The 20,890-nt window shown below is 31.8% G+C and overlaps 2 protein-coding genes across 2 annotated transcripts; one reads left to right on the forward strand and one right to left on the reverse strand.

Moving 5' to 3' along the window:
• The first annotated feature begins 1,038 nt into the window (after positions 1–1,038).
• LOC132717641 (uncharacterized) lies at positions 1,039–14,386 on the forward strand. Its single transcript, XM_060701157.1, has 15 exons — positions 1,039–1,157; positions 1,809–1,940; positions 2,720–2,832; positions 3,426–3,490; positions 4,126–4,304; positions 4,865–4,951; positions 5,754–5,866; positions 7,754–7,812; positions 8,219–8,412; positions 8,701–8,802; positions 9,144–9,285; positions 10,663–10,859; positions 11,437–11,546; positions 12,175–12,225; positions 12,959–14,386. Exons 1-15 carry the CDS (start codon positions 1,043–1,045, stop codon positions 12,971–12,973), a joined length of 1,674 nt encoding a protein of 557 aa, XP_060557140.1. The 5' UTR covers positions 1,039–1,042; the 3' UTR covers positions 12,974–14,386.
• A 797-nt stretch (positions 14,387–15,183) lies between these two features.
• LOC132717622 (sarcoplasmic calcium-binding protein-like) lies at positions 15,184–17,457 on the reverse strand. The gene is made up of 4 exons (XM_060701126.1): positions 17,317–17,457; positions 16,846–16,886; positions 16,224–16,321; positions 15,184–15,682 (listed from the first exon to the last, which is right to left on the reverse strand). The coding sequence occupies exons 1-4, from the start codon at positions 17,387–17,389 to the stop codon at positions 15,238–15,240; spliced, it is 657 nt and encodes a 218-aa protein (XP_060557109.1). The 5' UTR covers positions 17,390–17,457; the 3' UTR covers positions 15,184–15,237.
• Positions 17,458–20,890: the final 3,433 nt, after the last annotated feature.

The following is a 20,890-nucleotide window of genomic DNA, read 5'->3' on the forward strand; positions in this document are numbered from 1 at the left end:
CCAAAAAAAAATCTGACTCCCTTTTCCTATAGCTAAACATTTTTAGCTTTTTTTTGCTTTTTTAATTTAGAATGGTTAAAATTGATTTAGTATTCTGCATGGTAGGCAAAGAACTGCTTTGTTAATGACTTGCAATCTTGTAGACAAATCATTTCACATTTAGATCACTTAATTCTGATAATAAGCATTTTTAGTATGCCTTTAATATATTATTGAAACATTACTTAACACATGGTTACCTCTCTCTGAAAGAAGCAAAATTCAGTTTTTCTTCATGAGCTTTAATACTTAATTACTTTATGATTAAGTTTTTGTACAAATAATTTGGTATTTATCAAATATTTCGGCAGTAGAATAAGTATGCTTCTTTAAATAATGTAGTCTCTTATACTTTTTTGCTGCCAGAACTTAAATTAGTATAAAATTACCGAATTGGAATAAGATAATTGTGTATATTTATTTTTCCTCTCAGATATTGATGAATGTGTAGAACAACCAGAATGTAGTCAGCGATGTGTCAACTCACCTGGGTCATATACATGTGCTTGTCTGATTGGTTTTGAATTTGCACCTGGATCTGCATCACAGTGTATAAGTATGTCTGCATTTACATGATTAGATAAGTTATATTTCCTGACTTGTTTGTTATTTCTACTACTACTACTGATTTGACAATTTTGGGTCATATTGTCACAGTTAAAATTATTGTTTTGGAAAAAACTGAGTGAGCAAATGGTCTGAAAATTTGGACACATTAGTTATTGGTCTAGACCTAAATCAAATGGAATAATAATCTCAAAGAATTATTTCTAGTGCCTTCATATCAAAAGCATAAGTGGAGTCCCTTTAAATTGTACAAAGCTTCATTAAGATTGGTCCCTAAATAAAAGCTTATTTCTTATATAACCGTATAAACAAAGTATAAGTGCTACAATTTTGATCATATACATCTAATTGATGAGCTTTTACATTGTCAATATTGTCATAAATTCAACAGATCTTATTCGTATAATTTTTGTTTATAATTAACAGATATAGATGAATGTCACTGAATTCCAATGACTGTGAGCAGGGATGTGTTGACAGTATTGGAAGCTACACGTGCTTCTGTAATGATGGATTTAAACTTGCAGATGACCAAAAAAGCTGTATTAAAGGTATGACAGCAATTAGTTTGTTTTGTTTTTGTTAATAGTATGTAAATTTATCATAAGTTGAAAAAATATAGTGAGCTGTTTAAACTAAAACAACAGAAAACTGTCATTAGGCACTAGAGAGAAGTAAAGAAGCAAAAATAAGAAGAACAAAAACAAAAATAAGTAAAAAGAAAGGAAAACAATGCTAGAATGAAGCAACAGAAAGAAGCAAGAAAGAAAAAGCTGAAAAAAACAATAGTGAGCAATAATAAAGTACATGTAAGTGGTAAGAAATTAATAAAGAAAACAAAACTAAAGCAGGTAGAAAGTAGTGAAATAACAAATTAAAGTAGCAATAAAGCAGTTATAAGTAACAAAACAATATTAAGTAATAAAAGTTAATGTAAAAGCACTAAAGACAACAGTAGCGATAAGAAACAACAGTAAGCAGTAAGAACAATTAGAGTTAGTAAGCAGTGAAAAGAAGTAGAATATAGTTAGAAAGAAATGAGTTATGGTAATGAAAATAAAGTAACATTTAAAAGAAGATAATATAATATACATGTATATCAAGATTAGAAACTATTAAAATCAGTTCTCAATTAGTTTTTTTTTCAAAATCCTTTGGATAAATGATGGTAGTTAACAGAGCAATGACTATTTTTGTTACAGATAGTGCTACAGATCCTTGTTTAACCTACAACACAAATTGCCAGTATGGTTGTTATGTGACCAACAATAATCCCACTTGTTACTGTGCCCATGATTATAAACTGAATCCAGTGGATAAATCTTCTTGTATAGGTATAACATTTTTCATGTTTAATTATTACTCTTAGTGTGACTATAATAAATGGTTGATAACATAGAAAAAAAGCAATTATTTGTGCAGTTAACCTTGTAGATATATAGAGGATATTGACCGTGTGTCAGAGCTCAGTTTTGAATTTATTGAATGAGTTGAATAAAATTATATGATGCTGATGAGCATTATACAGTTTTCATTGAGTCAGGATAGCGACACAGGTATGTGATAAACTAAAATAGATTTATATCAATATCTATCTGCATACCATCATAGGTCTTCTCATGTCCCCCTCTTAGCTCAATATGAAGCATAACAGTCTTGTAATCAAGCTGAATGGGGTTGCCGGTCTGATCCTTAGACAAGGCTATATTTCTCTATGACAACTTCTTTAGGATATTGACTTTAATGGTCATTTATCTCTGACTTGTTTTCAGAATCATATTGGAGTAATAGTTTTTTTTTACTTAAAGCCAGGAAAGCTGGATATATGGACTGACTCATGTAATGCAATGTATGACCAAAAAATTGTAAAAACTGGTGTTAAAACTACCAAACAAACAAATAAAAAGTATAACTATCATCAGTTCTATGCTTAGTCAGAAAGTACAGGTATTAAATATTGTAACCCTGATTCATTCATCATAAACATCCCTTTGAATGTTATTTTTATCTAGGATAGAAAATGTGGCAAGACTTGTTTGATCCCTTTCTTATTATCTTGATAAGGTCTTGTGTTAGTGATAAAACTGATATAATATGTTTTATTTTTTCACAGCTTTAAACAACAAACTATGGGTAAATTTAACACCAGACCTAGAGTATTTCTCAGCTTATACCAGACCATCATCTCAAGATTACAAGAATATAGTCAGTGATCTTAGAAAATCAGTAAGTGTCCTTGGTTGTTATTTGTTATTCCTTTTTATAGTGTCTAACAGATGATTATTTTTAGGAAAAGAAATATATCATTTCACAGTAACAGATAACTAGACATATTTGCCCGCCTGTTTAGCTCAAGAGGGGGAGGATTGGATTTGGAATCCAGAGGTTGCTGGTTCAATTCTCAGACAAGGCAAAACTTCCCTGTGACAATTGATCTCTGACAATCAATCTAATGGTCATTTGTCTCTCAAAGCTGATTCAGGATTAATGCAGGATATGTAGTTGGTCATATGTGAAAAATTATTAATTACAGGCTAGTTATCTAGGAAAGTTTGTTTAATGAATTAACTGCCATGATATGACAAAAAAATATGTTAAAATAAGTGAAAAAGAAAAAAAGGACAAATAAACAAGTCATATGTTGTATTGATTCAATATTGAATTTTTTAGGCTTGAAAAAAATGCTTTTATGTTGAATCATTGAATAAGATTTTGCTACATGTACTTTATCATACATTATTGAATATTATAAGGAAAAACATCTTTGCTACATTGAAATGTATAGTGATTTATTTGGTGTGATACCTTTGTTTTTTTAGCTTTTAGCACTTTACCAGTCAGCAAATTTGACCAATGTAAAAGATGTCCGAATTGAAAGTATTTCGTAAGTTTGAAATTATAACATTTTCTAATATCTTTGTGTTTGATAGTATTTTCTTTATCTACATAAAATAGACAAGTTATATTTTTGATAGTTACAATTCGGTCTGCTTATCTCAGTAGGTAGGCCATGGGATTTATAACCCACTGGCTTGATCCTCAGACAAAGCCAAATTACTCATTGACAGGTGATCTTTGAGTCTAATTGTTATTTGTCTCTGACTTCACTGATTCAGTATCCAGAAACATGTTGGAATACTAGTTGGTTAATTATAGAGGAAAGGATTATCAAATAAAAACAGTGAAGGTTAAAATTCAATGAACGTTTCAAAAACAACTCATGGAGCACAATTATTAATATACTGCAATTTTAAAGAGCTGCATGAATCAATACATGGGTTTGTCTTGCCAACCATTATATTTCTAAGTTTGAAGTCATAAAGAATGCCACTTTCAGTTTGTGATTTAATTCAAAGTCAGTCTTTACAACTGCATACATTGTACTTTTTATTGATTGATTTTAATATTTTATTGATATATACTATATAGCCACAGTCTCAAAACTGTATGGACAACCCTTGCATTTCCTTAATTCTGCAAGAGACAGAAACATTTATTGAGTATTTATTTGTATTAAAGGTCTAATTTCGAGGTCAAACATGTAGTGTTTTTTGATGTGGAAAATATTACATTGGTTATGGAGATTGAGTTTGCTAAGGTATTAAAGAATCTTCGAGAAAGCAATTTTACAGTGGGCCAGGTGGAAACAAAAATTAACACAGAGCCAACAATAGCTGTCTCAGCCAAAGGATCACCATGTAAGTTTCATTTACATATGAATAGATCAATAAAGCCTGTTACATGTTTATCATCAACATCACATTGAATAAGATACATTGTATCAATAGGAAACTGTCAAATTATTGCCCTTTTTATGTTATTGTCTGAAAGATTATGCCAAGTATTTCTGTGTGAAGACTTCATAGCAGCATTTAATTTTCAAATATTGAGAAAAGCTATATGTAAAATCATAGGAGCTGTAGTGGTTGAATAAATTTCAATTTGCCTTATATGCATGAAATTGAAAATGGTAATAAATACTAATTCATGTGTAATAAGAAATGATAAAATGAGTTTGTTTATTTTAATATGTAATATGACATAATTAAAATTTATTCAATAAAATTATTTTGTATATTATGTTCAACTAATATAGTTAAAGTAACTTAAAAAACTATGATTAAGTTATTTCATATATGCACTAATAATAGCTCATTTCTAATAAATTCAAAAAACATTACTTTATACATGTGATTGCCTATTGAAGAATTTAGCTACAATTTCACCTTAATGACGTTATCTTGTGATATAATTTCAGCCTATGTGACCTGTATGCTGTGTAGATCAGCAGTTTGTATATTAACTAATGAGATAGAAGATACTTATTCCTGTGAAATACAACCAGGTTAGACTACACTCTAATATTGTTTGATCTACAGGCGAGAATAATAGTCATTTATCTCTCATTGCTGATTCAGAAGTAATGAAGGATCAGTACGTGGCCACTTGCAAAAAAATTGGTACACATGTTATTGCTGTGTGGTTTAATTCAGGAAGGCTCAGATTAGGTTGCCTTAGACTGCTGTGTTAGTCAGTGTAAAAACCAGATTAACAAACTTTTGTTGCATTGTGTCACAAAAGTTGTTTCTAAGATCTACATATATTTCTGTTACATATTTGTTTTGTTAATTAAATAAGCTAATATCCTATGTTTATAGATGTTTCCAGAATTAATCCTGTTTATCCAGTGTTAGTACATAATGGCATCTAGTACATTATTTAGATTTGAAAATGATAAACAAGTTATAGGTAGCGATTGTATAAATGTAATGATTTCATTATATCAATGTGTTTAATGGTGCCATGTGATAAGAATGTAACACATTGGCCTAGTAATTTAATTGCTGGTCCGGAAGGTCCAAACCCCATCATGTTGAGCTAGAAATCATGGGATAAGCAGTAAGTCACTTGCATAGAAATGGATAATTACTGGTTTAAATTAATCAGGTGAATTGACTGCCAAGATATGACTAAAAATGTGTTAAAATGATCACAAAAACAACAACAGAAAAACAAACTAATACAATTGATAATGCTAACAATGCTTGGTTTTTTCGGAAATAATAACGTAAGGCCTGAACTGTATTCTGTTTAAAATAGATATTTAATTTTAGTTTGGTATCATTTTGCCTTTTAAATTATCACAGATGTTGGAAGATTTATTCCCATTGAACTTGAAGTGAGGAAGGTGTTTGACAGTAATATGCAAGATAAATTGTCACCCAAGTTTGCTCAACTTTCTCGTGCAGTCACAATGTCTGTAAGTATACATTAATACATTATATAATATAAGTCACATTGACCTTGAAAGCAAAAACGGTTTCCGATCAATAACTAAAGAACCTTAAGGCCTAGGAACTCCAAACTTGGTATGGTGATTGGTCATGACCAGTAGATGACCCCTATTGATTTTGGGGTCAAGGGGTCAAAGGTCAAGGTCACATTGACCTTGTAAGCAAAAACGGTTTCCGATCAATAACTAAAGAACCTTAAGGCCTAGGAACTTCAAACTTGGTATGGTGATTGGTCATGATCAGTAGATGACCCGTATAGATTTTGGGGTCAAGGGGTCAAAGGTCAAGGTCACATTGACCTTTTAATTAAAAACGGTTTCTGATCAATAACAAAAGAACCCTTAGGCCTAGGAACTTCAAACTTGGTATGGTGATTGGTTATGACCAATCAGATGACCCCTATTGATTTTGGCGTTAAGGGGTCAAAGGTTAAGGTCACATTGACCTTGTAGGTAAAAACGGTTTCCGATCAATAATGAAAGAACCCTTAGGCCTAGGGACTTCGAACTTGAGATGGTGATAGGTCATGATCAGTAGATGACCCCTATTGATTTTGGGGTCTAGGGGTCAAAGGTCAAGGTCACATTGACCTCTTAGGTAAAAAGGTTTCCGATCAATAACTAAAGAACCCTTAGGCCTAGGAACTTCAAACTTGGTATGGTGATTGGTCATGACTAGCAGATGACCCCTATTGATTTTGGGGTTAAGGGGTTAAAGGGCAAGGTTCACATTGACCTTGTAGGTAAAAATGCTTTCCGATCAATAACTTAAGAACCCTTATGCCTAGGAACTTCAAACTTGGTATGGTGATTGGTCATGACCAGCAGATGACCTATTGATTTTGGGGTCAAGGGGTCAAAGGTCAAGGTCACATTGACCTTGTAGGTAAAAACGGTTTCCGGTCAATTAACTAAAAACGCTTAGGCCTAGGAACTTCAAACTTTGTGTGATGATTGGTCATGACCAGCAGATGACCCCTATTGAGTTTTACGTGAAAGGGTCAAAAGTCAAGGTCACATTGACCTTTTAAGTAAAAACGGTTTCTGATCAATAACTCAAGAACGCTTAGGCCTAGGAACTTCAAACTTGGTATGGTGATTTGTCATGACCAGCAGATTACTCCTATTGATTTTGGATCAAGGGGTCAAAGGTCAAGGTCACAATGACCTTGTAAGTAAAAACGGTTTCTGATCAATAACTAAAGAAACGCTTCGGCCTAGAACTTCAAACTTGGCATGGTGATTGGTCATGACCAGCAGATGACCCCTATTGATTTTTGGGGTCAAAGGTCAAGGTCACATTGACCTTGTATGTTAAAAAACGGTTTCGATCAATAATAAGAGAACCCTTAGCCTAAGAACTTCAAACTTGGCATGGTGATTGGTCATGACCAGCAGATGACCCCTATTGATTTGGGGGGTCAAAGGTCAAGGTCACATTGACCTTGTAGGTAAAAACGGTTTCTGATCAATTTTACTAAAAACGCCTAGGCCTAGGAACTTCAAACTTTGTATGATGATTGGTCGTGACCAGCAGATGACCCCTATTGAGTTTTGGGTCAAGGGGTCAAAGGTCAAGGTCATGACCAGTAGATACTTTATAACCCTTATTAATTGTTTGATCACTGGGTCAGAAGTCATGCATAATAACCTTATCACATGACTAATTGGCTGCTGATAGGGGGCATACATGTTTTACAAACATATCTTGTTTACTGAATATTTGGATAACAAAACAACATTATTCTTAGAAGAGGCCTTTCTTTGTTTTGTTTCATTATATTTTAATTAAATTTAACAATGAATAAATATAAGGATATAGATTTGGCAAATTTTGAACTTTTTATCTTTCAGTTAAACACTTTGTTCAGTACAGTACCTGACTTTGCTGGAATAGGACCATTAACATTTAGGCATGTATAGTCATTTTTGTCAATGATAAAATGGGCTAAATACTGTTTGTTATGGAGAAAATTATTCTACTTATGTCATACCAATATCATGTTCTATAAAGCACAGTCTCCATTAGCAACCATTCTTTTGTCAAAATGTGTTAAATGATCCAGCTATATGGAAGCTTGTGTTAGTTACGGAAATAACTAAATAGGGCACTTGGGGGTGTATAGGAGCAATAATTGCTGACTTTAACTGCCCATAACCTATGTGTGCTACTCATGGCTTACAAATGAACAAAGAGTCAAACCTTTACCTTGTCAGATAAAATAAAAAATTGCCATGTGACTGAGTGACATGAACCCTAATGTAACAAAATGAAGAGAAACACAATGTCAATGTTTATATGATTTTTTCTATTTCTAGAAAGGGAAGTTTGAGTAATCAGGGAAGCACCTATATAGAAACTTCGGTGAGGTTCAACACAACAGCTGGAAGTAACCAGATCTCAGAGGTTGCTCAAAGACTGGTAGACTTAGATGCAGACGGCTGTTTACATATTGAGGATGATTGTGTTGATTTGGTGGGACAATCAGTTCTTGGGACCAGAAAGGAAATAGGTCAGTTTTATGTTTTGTTCTTCTAAGTAAAGTAATGATAAAATATATAATATTAAAAATTTATCTCTCACAGCTAAATTGAGATGTGATGTCGGAAAACAAATTTGTCATTTTTGGATAAATTGGTAAAAACACTGGTTATAGAAATCCTGGTAAGCCGGTTTAAAATAGACTGCCTCACCCATGTTTGACTTAAAATATGTAGTCATAAGTGTAAAAAGCGAACAAACAAACCATATTCATCATAACTAGCAAATGAAATAATGATATGTAATGATTATTTTTCAGCCGCATGTAAGGCTTGTTCAGCTATGGAAGACTGCGGAAAAAGTGAGGTTGATGGATTATTTAAATGTATACCAAAAGAAAATGTTGTCCCTTCGTCATCAGGTTAGTACTTACCTTGAAAGGTCTCAAATGTATTATCTGATTTATCATCTTGTGTCTATGATAATAAATGATATGTTAGCCATAGTGTTAATTCTGCTGTACCATTTTCATTTAAAGAGAAATCACAATGCTTATGTTAGGCTGTAAAGTTTCTAAATAAGCTAAATATCTAAAGGAGGTCATTGATAATACAATAAGTGCAATAAGTGACTATTACAAATGTTGTTGATTATTCATGTTACTGAATAAAATATAAAAAACAGTTACTATGATATCAGTAGTCAATAAAATTATGAATCTGTTTACTATGTTAAGTGATTGTTTTATTTTCTGTATTGCAGATAGTTCAGATCTAATTCTAGGACTAGGTATTGGTCTTCCACTGTTCCTGATTATCCTATCTATATTGATCATAATATTTGTGTACTGTTTACGACGTAGAAGAGAAAATGATGGTGATTCTAGGGATTCATATACTGATGCGTATGTTAACATTTCTTTTATATATTTACATTCTATCTTTGTGCTGATATAAATGTAAGTGTTGCAACAGCTTTAAGATTTGTGTAATTTTTCAATGAAACATTCCAATTATAATTTAAATTTTTTAAAATGTTTAACTTTTTGAATATTCTTGGCCATATTTTAAGTTAATCAATTTCAATATAACGTATATACTTTGATTATTGCTGCTTAAGCAATACTTGATATGAATATCACATTCTGGTCCCTTTAAGGACTTATATAAAACATGCCTCTGGGGTCAACATTGATAACTAGCCAGTAATTACCGGCTCTTTACGTATCCCACATGATTTCATAATCATCGGTGAGATGCAAATAATGATCAAGTCGCATTATGATCATTTATTTCGCTGTCAAGCAATAATAAATTAGTTGTATATTTCAAGTGATTGACCATTACATTGGTGAACAAACAATAATTGATACTGAAAATAGTAAAGTATAAAATATAAAAAGGCTTCCATTGATAAGACTTTCCCACTCTTTTGATAAATTGAACATTACCAATAACTTCTGATGGATATTTATAGGTATCAGTGTGGGTCGAGGGGGTTATTGAGTATTATGTGACATTTATTATAGAATTAAAAAACAAATATGACACAATGTAAATCAATTCTACCTAAACAGTCACTCATGGATAGACATAATCTCACTTTAAGTTCTGTTGTCATGGGGGAAGCCTTTCCCTGGAATCGAAACAGCAACCCCTGGAATACAATTCTTAGGCTCTTTTTATTGAGCTTAGCAGGTTAACATCTCCATAACTACAATTCCCAGGGTATTCATACTTAGCGGTAGCATTATGTTTTAGTCCTCTATAAAAGTTACATAAATAATGCTACAGTCAAAAATATGCAATATGACCAAGTTACTTTCTTCCTCATAGGAGATCTTTTTCTAGCATATGAAGCTCATGTTAGCGATCTGGGGCAATGATGGTCTTATTGCCTTTTTATAATTGAGTCGTGTCACGACAAAACCAACATAATGGGTTTGTGACCAGCATGGATCCAGACCAGCCTGCGCATCTGCGCAGTCTGATCAGGATCCATGCTGTTCCCTATCAGTTTCTCGACTTGTAAAAGGGTTGGTAAGCCAACAGCATGGATCCTGATCAGACTGTGCGGATGCGCAGGCTGGTGTGGATCCATGCTGGTCGCAAACGCACTATGTTGGTTTTGTTGTGACACGGCTCATATGTCAAATAATGTTGGGGTTTTTTTGTTGTTTTTTTGAGGCCCCAACTGGATAACCTGGTTTATTTACCCTGTAATAGGTATGAGAGAGTCAAATAAGGTTAATATATTCCTTTCACTTGTAATCTGTACACAGGTATAATGTAAGACAAGCCTTTGGATCGTTGAGTTCAGCATTTAGTGGTAAACATAGTGATTTTAGTGAGACTGGTGGATTGTTTAACCGACAGTATCGTAAACACTGGGATAAACCACCCGAGACAGAAGAACCTTCCACTGTGATAAACTATTATAGAGATCCAGAAAGACGAGATCCCTACACACAAATATACCGTATGTATATTACTTTGTTTTTCTATGACCTTAACTGACTTCTTGACAGGTTTTATTCTCCAAATGTGTCAACTTGCAATACATCATTCCAAATAAGGCAGTTGGATAGATCATCAATTACTATAATCACAAAAACGTTCAATGCTGTCTATAAACTTTATAGTAGAAAGTACATAAGTGAATATATCTGGAAATATCCTTCATATATAAAATATTTTAATCTGATGTCATTGAAGATATTAATTCTATTAAGAAATCAGCAAATTTTCTACATATAGCGCTAAGAGAACGTTCAAACGTGATCAATTTTTGTCTATGTTAAAATACATGTAACTAGTAACTTTACTATTTCTATGATAAATGCTGTCATTTTTGCTATACATGTTTTTTATTATTTCTTAAGCATGTCTGATTTGTAGCATCCATAGATGTATATATGTATTATAAATCTTTAAGTGTGTATGGGCGTTATAACTTTATACAAATTTGTCCTTTGTCATTTGTTATTGAACAGGAAAATGACACAGAACGTGTAGTTGAATAAAGATTTGTCATTCAACTTTTTATTTTATTTCAGCTCCTTTAAACAGATCTTTCATACAGCCCAGTGCTCCACCAGAAGAACCACAAGTACGGTCAGATTTCTCCTGGGATTTCCTTTATAATGCATTACAACCTAATGCAGATGTAAGTCATTTAGAGTTGTTTCCCCTTATTAAGGGTTTTTGGCTGAATATGTGGAACGTTTTGTGTTATCGTAGTAAGATATCGCTATTATATTGGTCATCGTCCCAGCACATGCTACTTGGTATACTGATCTTTTTCAGATGACTGTGCAAGTTTATTCACACCGCCATGAGTAACATGCTTAAATATCTGGAAAATTTGTTAACATGATAATTTACATTTATATAAATTACTTTTCCAAATAATAGCGTTGATGTTTTTCTTCTTCTTACTTTTAATTACTTTAACACTGTAAATATGATTTCTTAATACGGCATACGAGCCCGAGTGGTTTAGGTAGTTGACTTCAGACCATTTGCCCCTCACTGCTTTGGGTTCAAATCCCGCAAGATCTTTCGGATTCCTTCATAGCTGTTTTTTGAAACGTCAGTGGTTCTTAAATCCGTTCATTTGCGAAATTATGTAAAAGGTGCACTTTGGGATTTCCTCCATCAAAATAGCTGTTAAGTCGCCATATGACCTCTTCTCTGTTGGTGCGAGGTAAACCTCAACCAAAAAAAAAAATGATTTTGATTGATCTTAACAGTTTTTATTTCCTACTTTTAAATATTATGTCTTTTGTTTTAAGTTTCGAATACAGAGACCTCAAGTAAACACAAGACCTGCGGAAGTGTTCCAGGTATGAACTTTTTTGAATAAATAAAAATGATATCGAAAAACATAGTTAAAAGTCATGTTTTTTTTTATCAGAATAGAAAATTTGTATGATAAATGTTGTACAGTGAGTGATAATGATTTTGATTTAACTCATCAATGTAAAGTTAAAGCAGCACGCCTCCAGATTCATGCTAAATTTCATGAAAATTTGAAAATGTATTTAACAGTAAAATATTGTAAAGTTACCAAAATAATACAATTTACACATTACCAATGGCACTTACAACCTATGAAAATTACTATTAAGAGGTCAAAATATGCCAAAATAGCCCTTACTGCATTAGTAACGCAGTAGAAATATAGTTATAAATACTGAAAAATTTGGTCATTAATCGCACATAACATGTAAATTTTACTAGAATTTTGAATCTTTATACTTTTCCTAAAATCATTTTTGTCAGGTTTGATTTTATCAAAATATTTTTGCTCATCTGGAGGCATGCAGCTTTAACTACATTATTTTATTATTGTATTAATCTTACTGAAATTGTATGACTCATTTTTGCAGCTGTTGTTTGTTGCTTTGTTTAGATTTTAACTTTGCTGTTGACTTAAAGTAATTTATAAAAAATATGTCTTCCTAGTTAAATGAATGTCCTATATAAGGAAATTCTTTACAGACCAGTTCGGAAAAAATAATTCAGATATCTATTAAGCAATTATTTTAAGCGCTTGTATTTGTTTTTAAATTTCAGGACTCTCAGGCATAAAGGAAAAGGGGAGGCTTTTTCATTGAATAGGTGTTCATTAAAAGATAATTATGTGTTCATTATTGTGAAGTAGTGTAGAAAATATGAGCAGTGCTGTTTGACAAAATACATAAGAGATGTTGTACAATATTAAGCCCGAATTGTTGAAAACAAAATGGCTTGGAATAAACTCGGCATTAATAGAAAATGATTGCATATATAAAGCTTAAGTTTTCAAACAAAGGAAAGAACAATGGATTAATATAAATTTAAGAGATGACAAAGCTTTTTATTAATAAGCAAAATGGTATAATGATGTAGTAGATCATGGTAAAGGGATGGAAACTAGAATGATTGATCAAGGCAAGAAATGGAATTAAGCTGAATCAAAGCAATTGTCAGCAGGAGTTTGGAAAAGTGAAACAGTTGGTCAGAAAATAGTTAGAGGTATCAAACAATGTTAGTATTGGAATGTCTCAGGTGTTTTATGAGTTTATGTAGGATTTTGATAAAAACAAATATTAAAACTTTTTTTTGTTCAGACACTGAAATGTTCACGACAATGTCACTGTCTTTGGTCAGTAGGAGCCTCCTAAAATGATAGTAATACAGTGTTTACTTTCTGTCATGGAGTAAGAAAGTGTAACATATGTAGACAGTGTGTTATTTTTCATTCCATCAACATTAGTGTTCCATAAATTGATCGTCTTTTTTATTGTAAAGATTCCGTTATTGCTTTACATCATAAAAATGCTGAGACTGTAAGTTTTGATAGAGTTATGAATTATTTATAATCATAGAATATTTTTCAAATTTACCTTACAATAGAAATGTTAATTTTTATTATAAAACTGGTATCATATAATTATTAAAGGATAACATATTGTTAAGTAAAGTTGATAAGAATTTTTACCATTTTTTGAGAACAGTTATTTAAATTTAACATTTTATTATTTTATGTTGAATGGTTTGTTATTAAAATATGTGCTGATAATATGCTATTTGACACTCCATCATTAGCTAAATATAAGATTATGGCAATATGTCAAACTCCTGTTCTGAAATTATTAGTTCTTTTTAATGAGATGCTACCATATTCATAATTTTTTTCCATGAAATCTGAGTGTACTTTATTATATGACAATATGTTGGTAATTCTAATCAAAACCTAAGTTTTATTTGATTAAATGTCATCATATAAGAAATTAGTTTTAAACACTCTTAATTCTAGTTGATTTACTGTTGATATGTTTAAGATTGTTAAGTTATACAGAAAAAGATTGTTTTTCTATTTGAATTATTTGAATAAACACGTATGCCTCCCTTATGCTAATATTTGTGTTTTTGTTAAATTGTAATTATGTTGTAAAAATTATGTTATGTATTAACTTGAATGACATTTAATTTCTTTGAATAAATATAATTAAAATTGTACATATTATTTGTATTTCATAATCCTGACAGTTCCAAAATAGGTAAATGTTAATTAAGTTGTTTAGGCAAGATAGACCGAATATAATTTAATATAATTTGTCTGAAAGTATGTGAGACTTAATCGTACTGAATATTTTATAATCACTTATAAGATTTGTATTCACGTCGTGATATGATTATGTAGTTTTGCTCATATTACATTATTGTCCGACTGGCCACCAATCCTTTCCGAGAACTGCATCACAATATTTGACTCTATGTAAATCAAATATTACTATTGCTAACAAAATTCCCGCCAATTGTCCATGTCTTGAGTCTATTTTAAGCTAGCTTATGGAACATCGGTGGTTTTACTTTGTTTCACGGCCATAATGCATGTAGGTGTCTTCTTCCAACAATTAAAGCTGAAAAGTCACCACACGATGTGGCTTAAAACCCCAAAAACAACAAAAACAAACGTGAATTACATCTGGTGCAAGCTATGTCATGGTCAAAGTGATCTTGAAACAGATACTTTTGTCGATCTAACACTGGAAACGTCACGGCAAAATAAATGAATATGGGCAGTAAGGAGGCCCCTATTATTCACGTCGAGGAACATAAAAATTTGAGAGTAACTAGTGAAGGTCAAGAGTTATTTTTCTTTCTGTCAGCTGCCATCTACTTGTTTAAATGTTATCATTCCATGTATCTGTGTTTTTTCACCTTATAAATGAAGACAAACTCGAAATAAATGTGAGTTCGAACAGTTTGTGATACTTAGTATATATCTAAATAATAACAAGCAAAACGATATGCTTTTATCTAGCATTTTAATGATATTTCTAGTCTTGAAATAGAGAAGCACAATTTCATTTAATATCCGAATCTAAGAAGGTTTTCATACTGTCGGGTTTGGTCTGATCATCTTCTGTCAAGAAACGTACCAAGCCAGCTAATGATACTTCTACAGGAATACGCCCATTTATATCCGGAAAGGAGAAGAAAAACTTCTCGTTATTTGCCATGTCCATCCGACCTATCGAATCCATGTCCGCTACGAACTCCTCTATAGAAATAAAGTTGTCGCCGTTAGAATCTATTGCTTTGACATGTGTTGACTCTACCTCGGTTATCATTTTAGTGAAAGCTTGTTTGTCGGATTCATATCGTTCCTTAAACATACCTATAAAGTCGCATAGAGAAATGCTTGCCCTGTTGTCTAACATAACTCTTCTCCATCGCCGTTCCAGTGTCCCTTTAATTTTTTCCTGTTGAGCATTTTTTACATTATTATGACCTTTGTAGAACTTCCGTCTAGAAAGTATAATTATGATTCTTTAACATAAATACAATAATGATACTTTAACGATAATATTTTTTAAATGTTGCTTTGTAAAAATATGAACTTTTCTGTAGTTACTATAGCAATTTGAACAAAAAACTTTACATGTATGATTTAAGATGAGCGATATGATGCCAATGACCCCTTTGATTGAAGATGTGCTGATAAAACTACTGTACAAAAGAACATAATTCAGAAAACATGTTAAGTGATAATAGAATAGAAATAAGACTTATGACAGTGATACAAGGGTATGGCATTCACGAAATATTTGTCTGTTCACACACGGGGAACGATCAAAATTAATCAGTACCGTTTGGTATTATAATTGATGTGTGAAAAATATCTTAATGACTGAGGTGCCTAGGTGACTGTGATTATTATTTTGTTTTTGTAATAGCGTGCTAGTTTCGCCCACATGACTTGTCATCTCTTATCCTATGCTTAATTGCATCGTAAATTCTTATCATTGCATATCTGAACTTAAAACCACTTATTTGATATATTTCTTACTCGAATAGATTCAGGTCATCCAATGACATCTCCCCGTCCTTATTGATGTCATTTAAGTAAAACCACTGTTCCCACTTCTTAATAAGGTATTCGTTTGCCTTAAACAAAAGAAAAATATAATGAAGAAAATATAAACTGTGCACATCGTTTACTTTATTATCATTTAAAAGAACATTTTGGATAATGATAATGTATAAATTTCACACTTATGTAAGAAGTATGTTTACATAGTGCAAAACAAACGACCGAATGTTGATCTTTTCTGCGCTTCGGACATGGCAGTTCCAATGAAACAGTAAACATACTTTATTTAAAAGATTAATATATTCATGTAATGTATGTATGAAAAAATACAATATCAAATGCATCCAGTACTTACGAGACATTTTTCAAATGGCTATTTTATTACTCTGCTCTGGACATGATAATCAGAATTGATAAATTTGTTCGTTGGTACAAATTTGTTTTTTTAAAGAATGAAATTAATCACAAACCTACTCAATACTCTACAATTATATCGCATTGTGAGTGATTTGTCTGTACCAAAAATGCACAAATTGAAATGTTGTAAAATTTACATTTATTAACTTGAAAAAGAAGAAAAAGAACAATGCATATTTACCTTGGCTGATTCTGGTTCGGTACCAATAGAATCAACAGCTACTACAATTAAGAAAAAAGAGAAATGAATGGATTGATACATCTAAGCTTCAAAATTAAATATTCTATGTTATAAAAAAGTCATTATAAATATGATAAATGCTCACAAATGTAAAGGGATAGGTGACAACGATCTATACTTCGTTCTTAAATGACTACAAGAATAAAATTTACAATATCAAAAACATACTCAAAGAAGTATGAAAAAAAACAGGTTTAAGACGAATGTAGCATAAAAAACCATCATTTACGAATAATTGAGTCTCAGCATTTATCTATATACATCAATCTAAATTAAAGGTTTATTTTCATATTTTAATATTTAAGACGTTTATAAAATCTAAAAATTCTGAAAACGTGGATAAAAATATCATTCCTGAAAAATTAATATATACTTATTACTTATGTCCATTTTATAATCACATTGATATACCTTTGGAACACAACACCATTAAAACTTGTAAGGTACAATATAGCTCCAGCCGCATTAAATACATTGTCTTCATCAATTTTCAAACAACAATTGCACAAGACTTATGTTAACTGTTTACTTACATGTTTATATACTGGAAACAATTATCAATAGCTTACAGCTGTATATTGAGTTCTTTAAATATGCAAATACAAATTTTCACCTGCATTTACGCATTTCATTTTCAGTTCCATTGTATCTAATGACATACACTTTTGATAAAATTATCTTCAAACGCATTCCTTTTACGTGAAGCTAAACTACGTTATAAGATGATATTTATATAATTATATCGTTTTTTTAGTTGGATATTGATTTTGTCTTGATCATGATATGCTAACTATTATTAACACCTGCATTCTAGTCTCTGTATACACTTATTGAAAGCTGTAACTGATATTTTGCTTCTCCACGGGTCGTTTGATGTTCTTACGTGTCAATGTCACGTCTTTGACCAATTAAAAGGAATTCCCCTTTGATAATGATAAATCAAAAGGTATGTATCAATCATAAAATAAGGAATAAATTGAACGCTGACGCCCAATTTCAATGAATTAAGCAATTATCATTTGTAAAAAAGAAAACGAGTGTTGATAAGCGTGGAGATTTTGTTATGGAAATAATCGAACATTCAGTCTACAATAGCAAATGAGAATCTCCAGACAATAAACAAAGCAAGACATAAACTCAAAAACAATACTCGTTAGCATATAAGTAAGTTCATACATACAAGTAATAAATAATAAACTGAAAAAATAAAACAACAACTGAAAGATTAGCGCTTTCTTTTCAATGAAGAGAATAAATTGTTCTAGCTATTTTTTTTATAACGGGTATGTATTAAATTTATTTATCTGCTAATGAATCACATATTTTATGTCATTATCAATAGAATAGTATGGAATACTTTTCGTTTTTAGAGTGTTTCCCTCCGTCAGAACAATGCTATAATATTAATATCTATGTAGTTCTGCATGGTATTAATTCGACTTGAAATAGTTTTTAAGTATATTTACCTTGCTTGTTTTGGGTTCGAATCCCGACAGGGACTTTGGATTCTTTCATGTGAGGAAGCTATCCAGCTAGTGTACGGAACGTCGGTGGTTCTACTCAAGTGCCTGTTCGTGCCTGAAGTAATGCACGGAAGGGCACCTGAGGTCTTCCTCCACCAGTAAAGCTGGAGTGTTGCCATATGACATAAACTGTGTCAATGTGACGATTAAACCCAACCTTGCTGACACTGGTTTCGACACAGAAACTGGAGACGTAAAATTGGACCTATAGAAACTATTAATCATTTAACTACATTTAAAAAGGTAATAGATGTCATACAACTAAATTTGCATAGTGTTATTGGTCGCCCTCTAAACAAAGTATATTAAGTAATTCTTTGAATATTTGATAATTCTTTGAATATTTTATAAAATTAGTATTTAAGTACTTATCAGTTCTTCTTTTATGACTAATACAACAAAATGGCCCAAACCTTTTCAAGGGTGTATTCATTTCTATTTTTTCTATTTTATTAAGTCCTTTTAAAGATATGAATAACATACGTATATAATAGAACACTAATACCTTATTTCCTACTATATATCATGATGTCAACTGAACCTTATAGATTCACAACCATACCTATTCACGTTCGTCTGGTTGACTTACAAGTGTTCAAATATGAATACATCTAGATCACGTTATATTGTTCAATATTGCGAAAAAGGATATATACATGTTAGCTTGATATGGAAACCACATTCATTTGAATCCGTTTACTTCACCAGTGCTTATAGCTTGGTATACACTGTCTACTCGAATGCTGTAATACAAATATGCTTGATTGGTAGAAATTCAGAGTATGCCATTGAAATAGATTTGTTATAACGAATCGTCTTCTTGGTATATAGTGTAAAGTTATTTTGATAAAATTTGTTCTTCTATAGACAAAATGAAATGTGTTTTTCATCAATTACTAGCTCGACAATTCGATAAGAATAAGTAGAACTATCCTAGTCAGCCGACCGTCGGCGTCGTTGTAACCACTTATATTAAAATTTTTGTAACACCTCAAATATTTTACAAGTCCATTGACACATATGGCTTTGAAACCTTGCATACTTGTTTTCCATCATGACCCTAACCATAGAATTGACGTTTTAGTTTATATAACACCCAAAATATTTTCTTAGTCCTCGGACACATGGCGGCTTTGAAACGTTGCATACTTGTTAACCATTATGCTCACAACGTGTACACCGGAGAAGGTTACTCTATCAAGCATTTTGGCGGAATTATATACCTTTTCTTTTTCGACTTAGAAAATATGTAAAAGTTCATTGACATATGGCTTTGAATCTTTGCACACTTATTCACCATCTTAACCCCAAACTGTAGACAAGAGGAGGTAACTCTATCTAGCATTTTGACAGATAATGTCCCTTTATCGACTTTACATTAAAGTTCGCATACCACCTCAGATATTTTCATATTCCATTGACATCTGGCTTTGAAACATGTTGAAATTGTATACACTTCTTTGAGAGCATAATAGGACTCTCACCAAGGCCTATAACTGTAAGTTCGATTTAATGAAAAAATTGGCCATTTGTGATCTTAGAAATTGTGCATTAAAAAGGCTCTAAGAAAAGTCGGGCAAGCTGCCTTACTGACAGCTCTTGTTTTGATCGTTTTATAGTTTCGACTGAAGATGCACCATATGCCTGTCGGCCAAAAGCAGAAACGTATGTAAAGATAGTTGCTATAGAGAAAGATATACTAGTAGTTAATACCGATGCAAGATACACCAGCAAATAGTATCGTATCGTTGACATCTCATTAATAGCAGCCCCTGCAATTCTAAAACATGAATTGAAAATGAGATAGATGGATTTCCAAAGTTGTTGTTGTTGTTTATCCAAACAACAAATCACGATCTGCTGCAAATGTCGTCACTGGTGACGACACATGGACGCATTTTTATGAGCAAAAACGAAATTAAGTTTTGGGCTAGAGGTCTGACAAAAGACCATTCATTGAAAAAGTAGCCAACAGTATTATGAATGATTGATTTAGTTATATGACACCTGTTACATTTTTAACTGTAGTTAAATGTTTAATAGTACCTTTAGGTCCAATTTTACGTCTCCAGTCTCCGTGTCGAAATCAGGGTCAGCAAGGTACATTTTTTGTAAACATACTTAAAAAAATATGTTAAGTCGAATCTATGATAAGCAACATTGCATATTATACAAATATGGACTTTTTAGCTGTTGAATATGATGTGATATGTACTGAAAAAAAATATTTATTGTTCAGTACATATCACATCATATTCAACAGCTAAAAAGTCCATATCTGTTTTATTATATAAGTTATAAATAGCTTTTATATGGCTTATCAAATTTGCCATTGCATACAACGGAAATTATTATTTTTCAGCTTGTCTACTTTTTCCATAATTTGGCCCTTTGTTTTAAGTGAGCACATTGGCGCGCTAATTTGTATTGTTCTTTAAAATGTTATGACAGTAACTAAAATA

Source organism: Ruditapes philippinarum, unplaced genomic scaffold (genome assembly GCF_026571515.1).
Source record: "Ruditapes philippinarum isolate M1 unplaced genomic scaffold, ASM2657151v2 ctg5310_1_1_1_1, whole genome shotgun sequence".
Taxonomy (NCBI): Eukaryota; Metazoa; Mollusca; class Bivalvia; order Venerida; family Veneridae; genus Ruditapes; species Ruditapes philippinarum.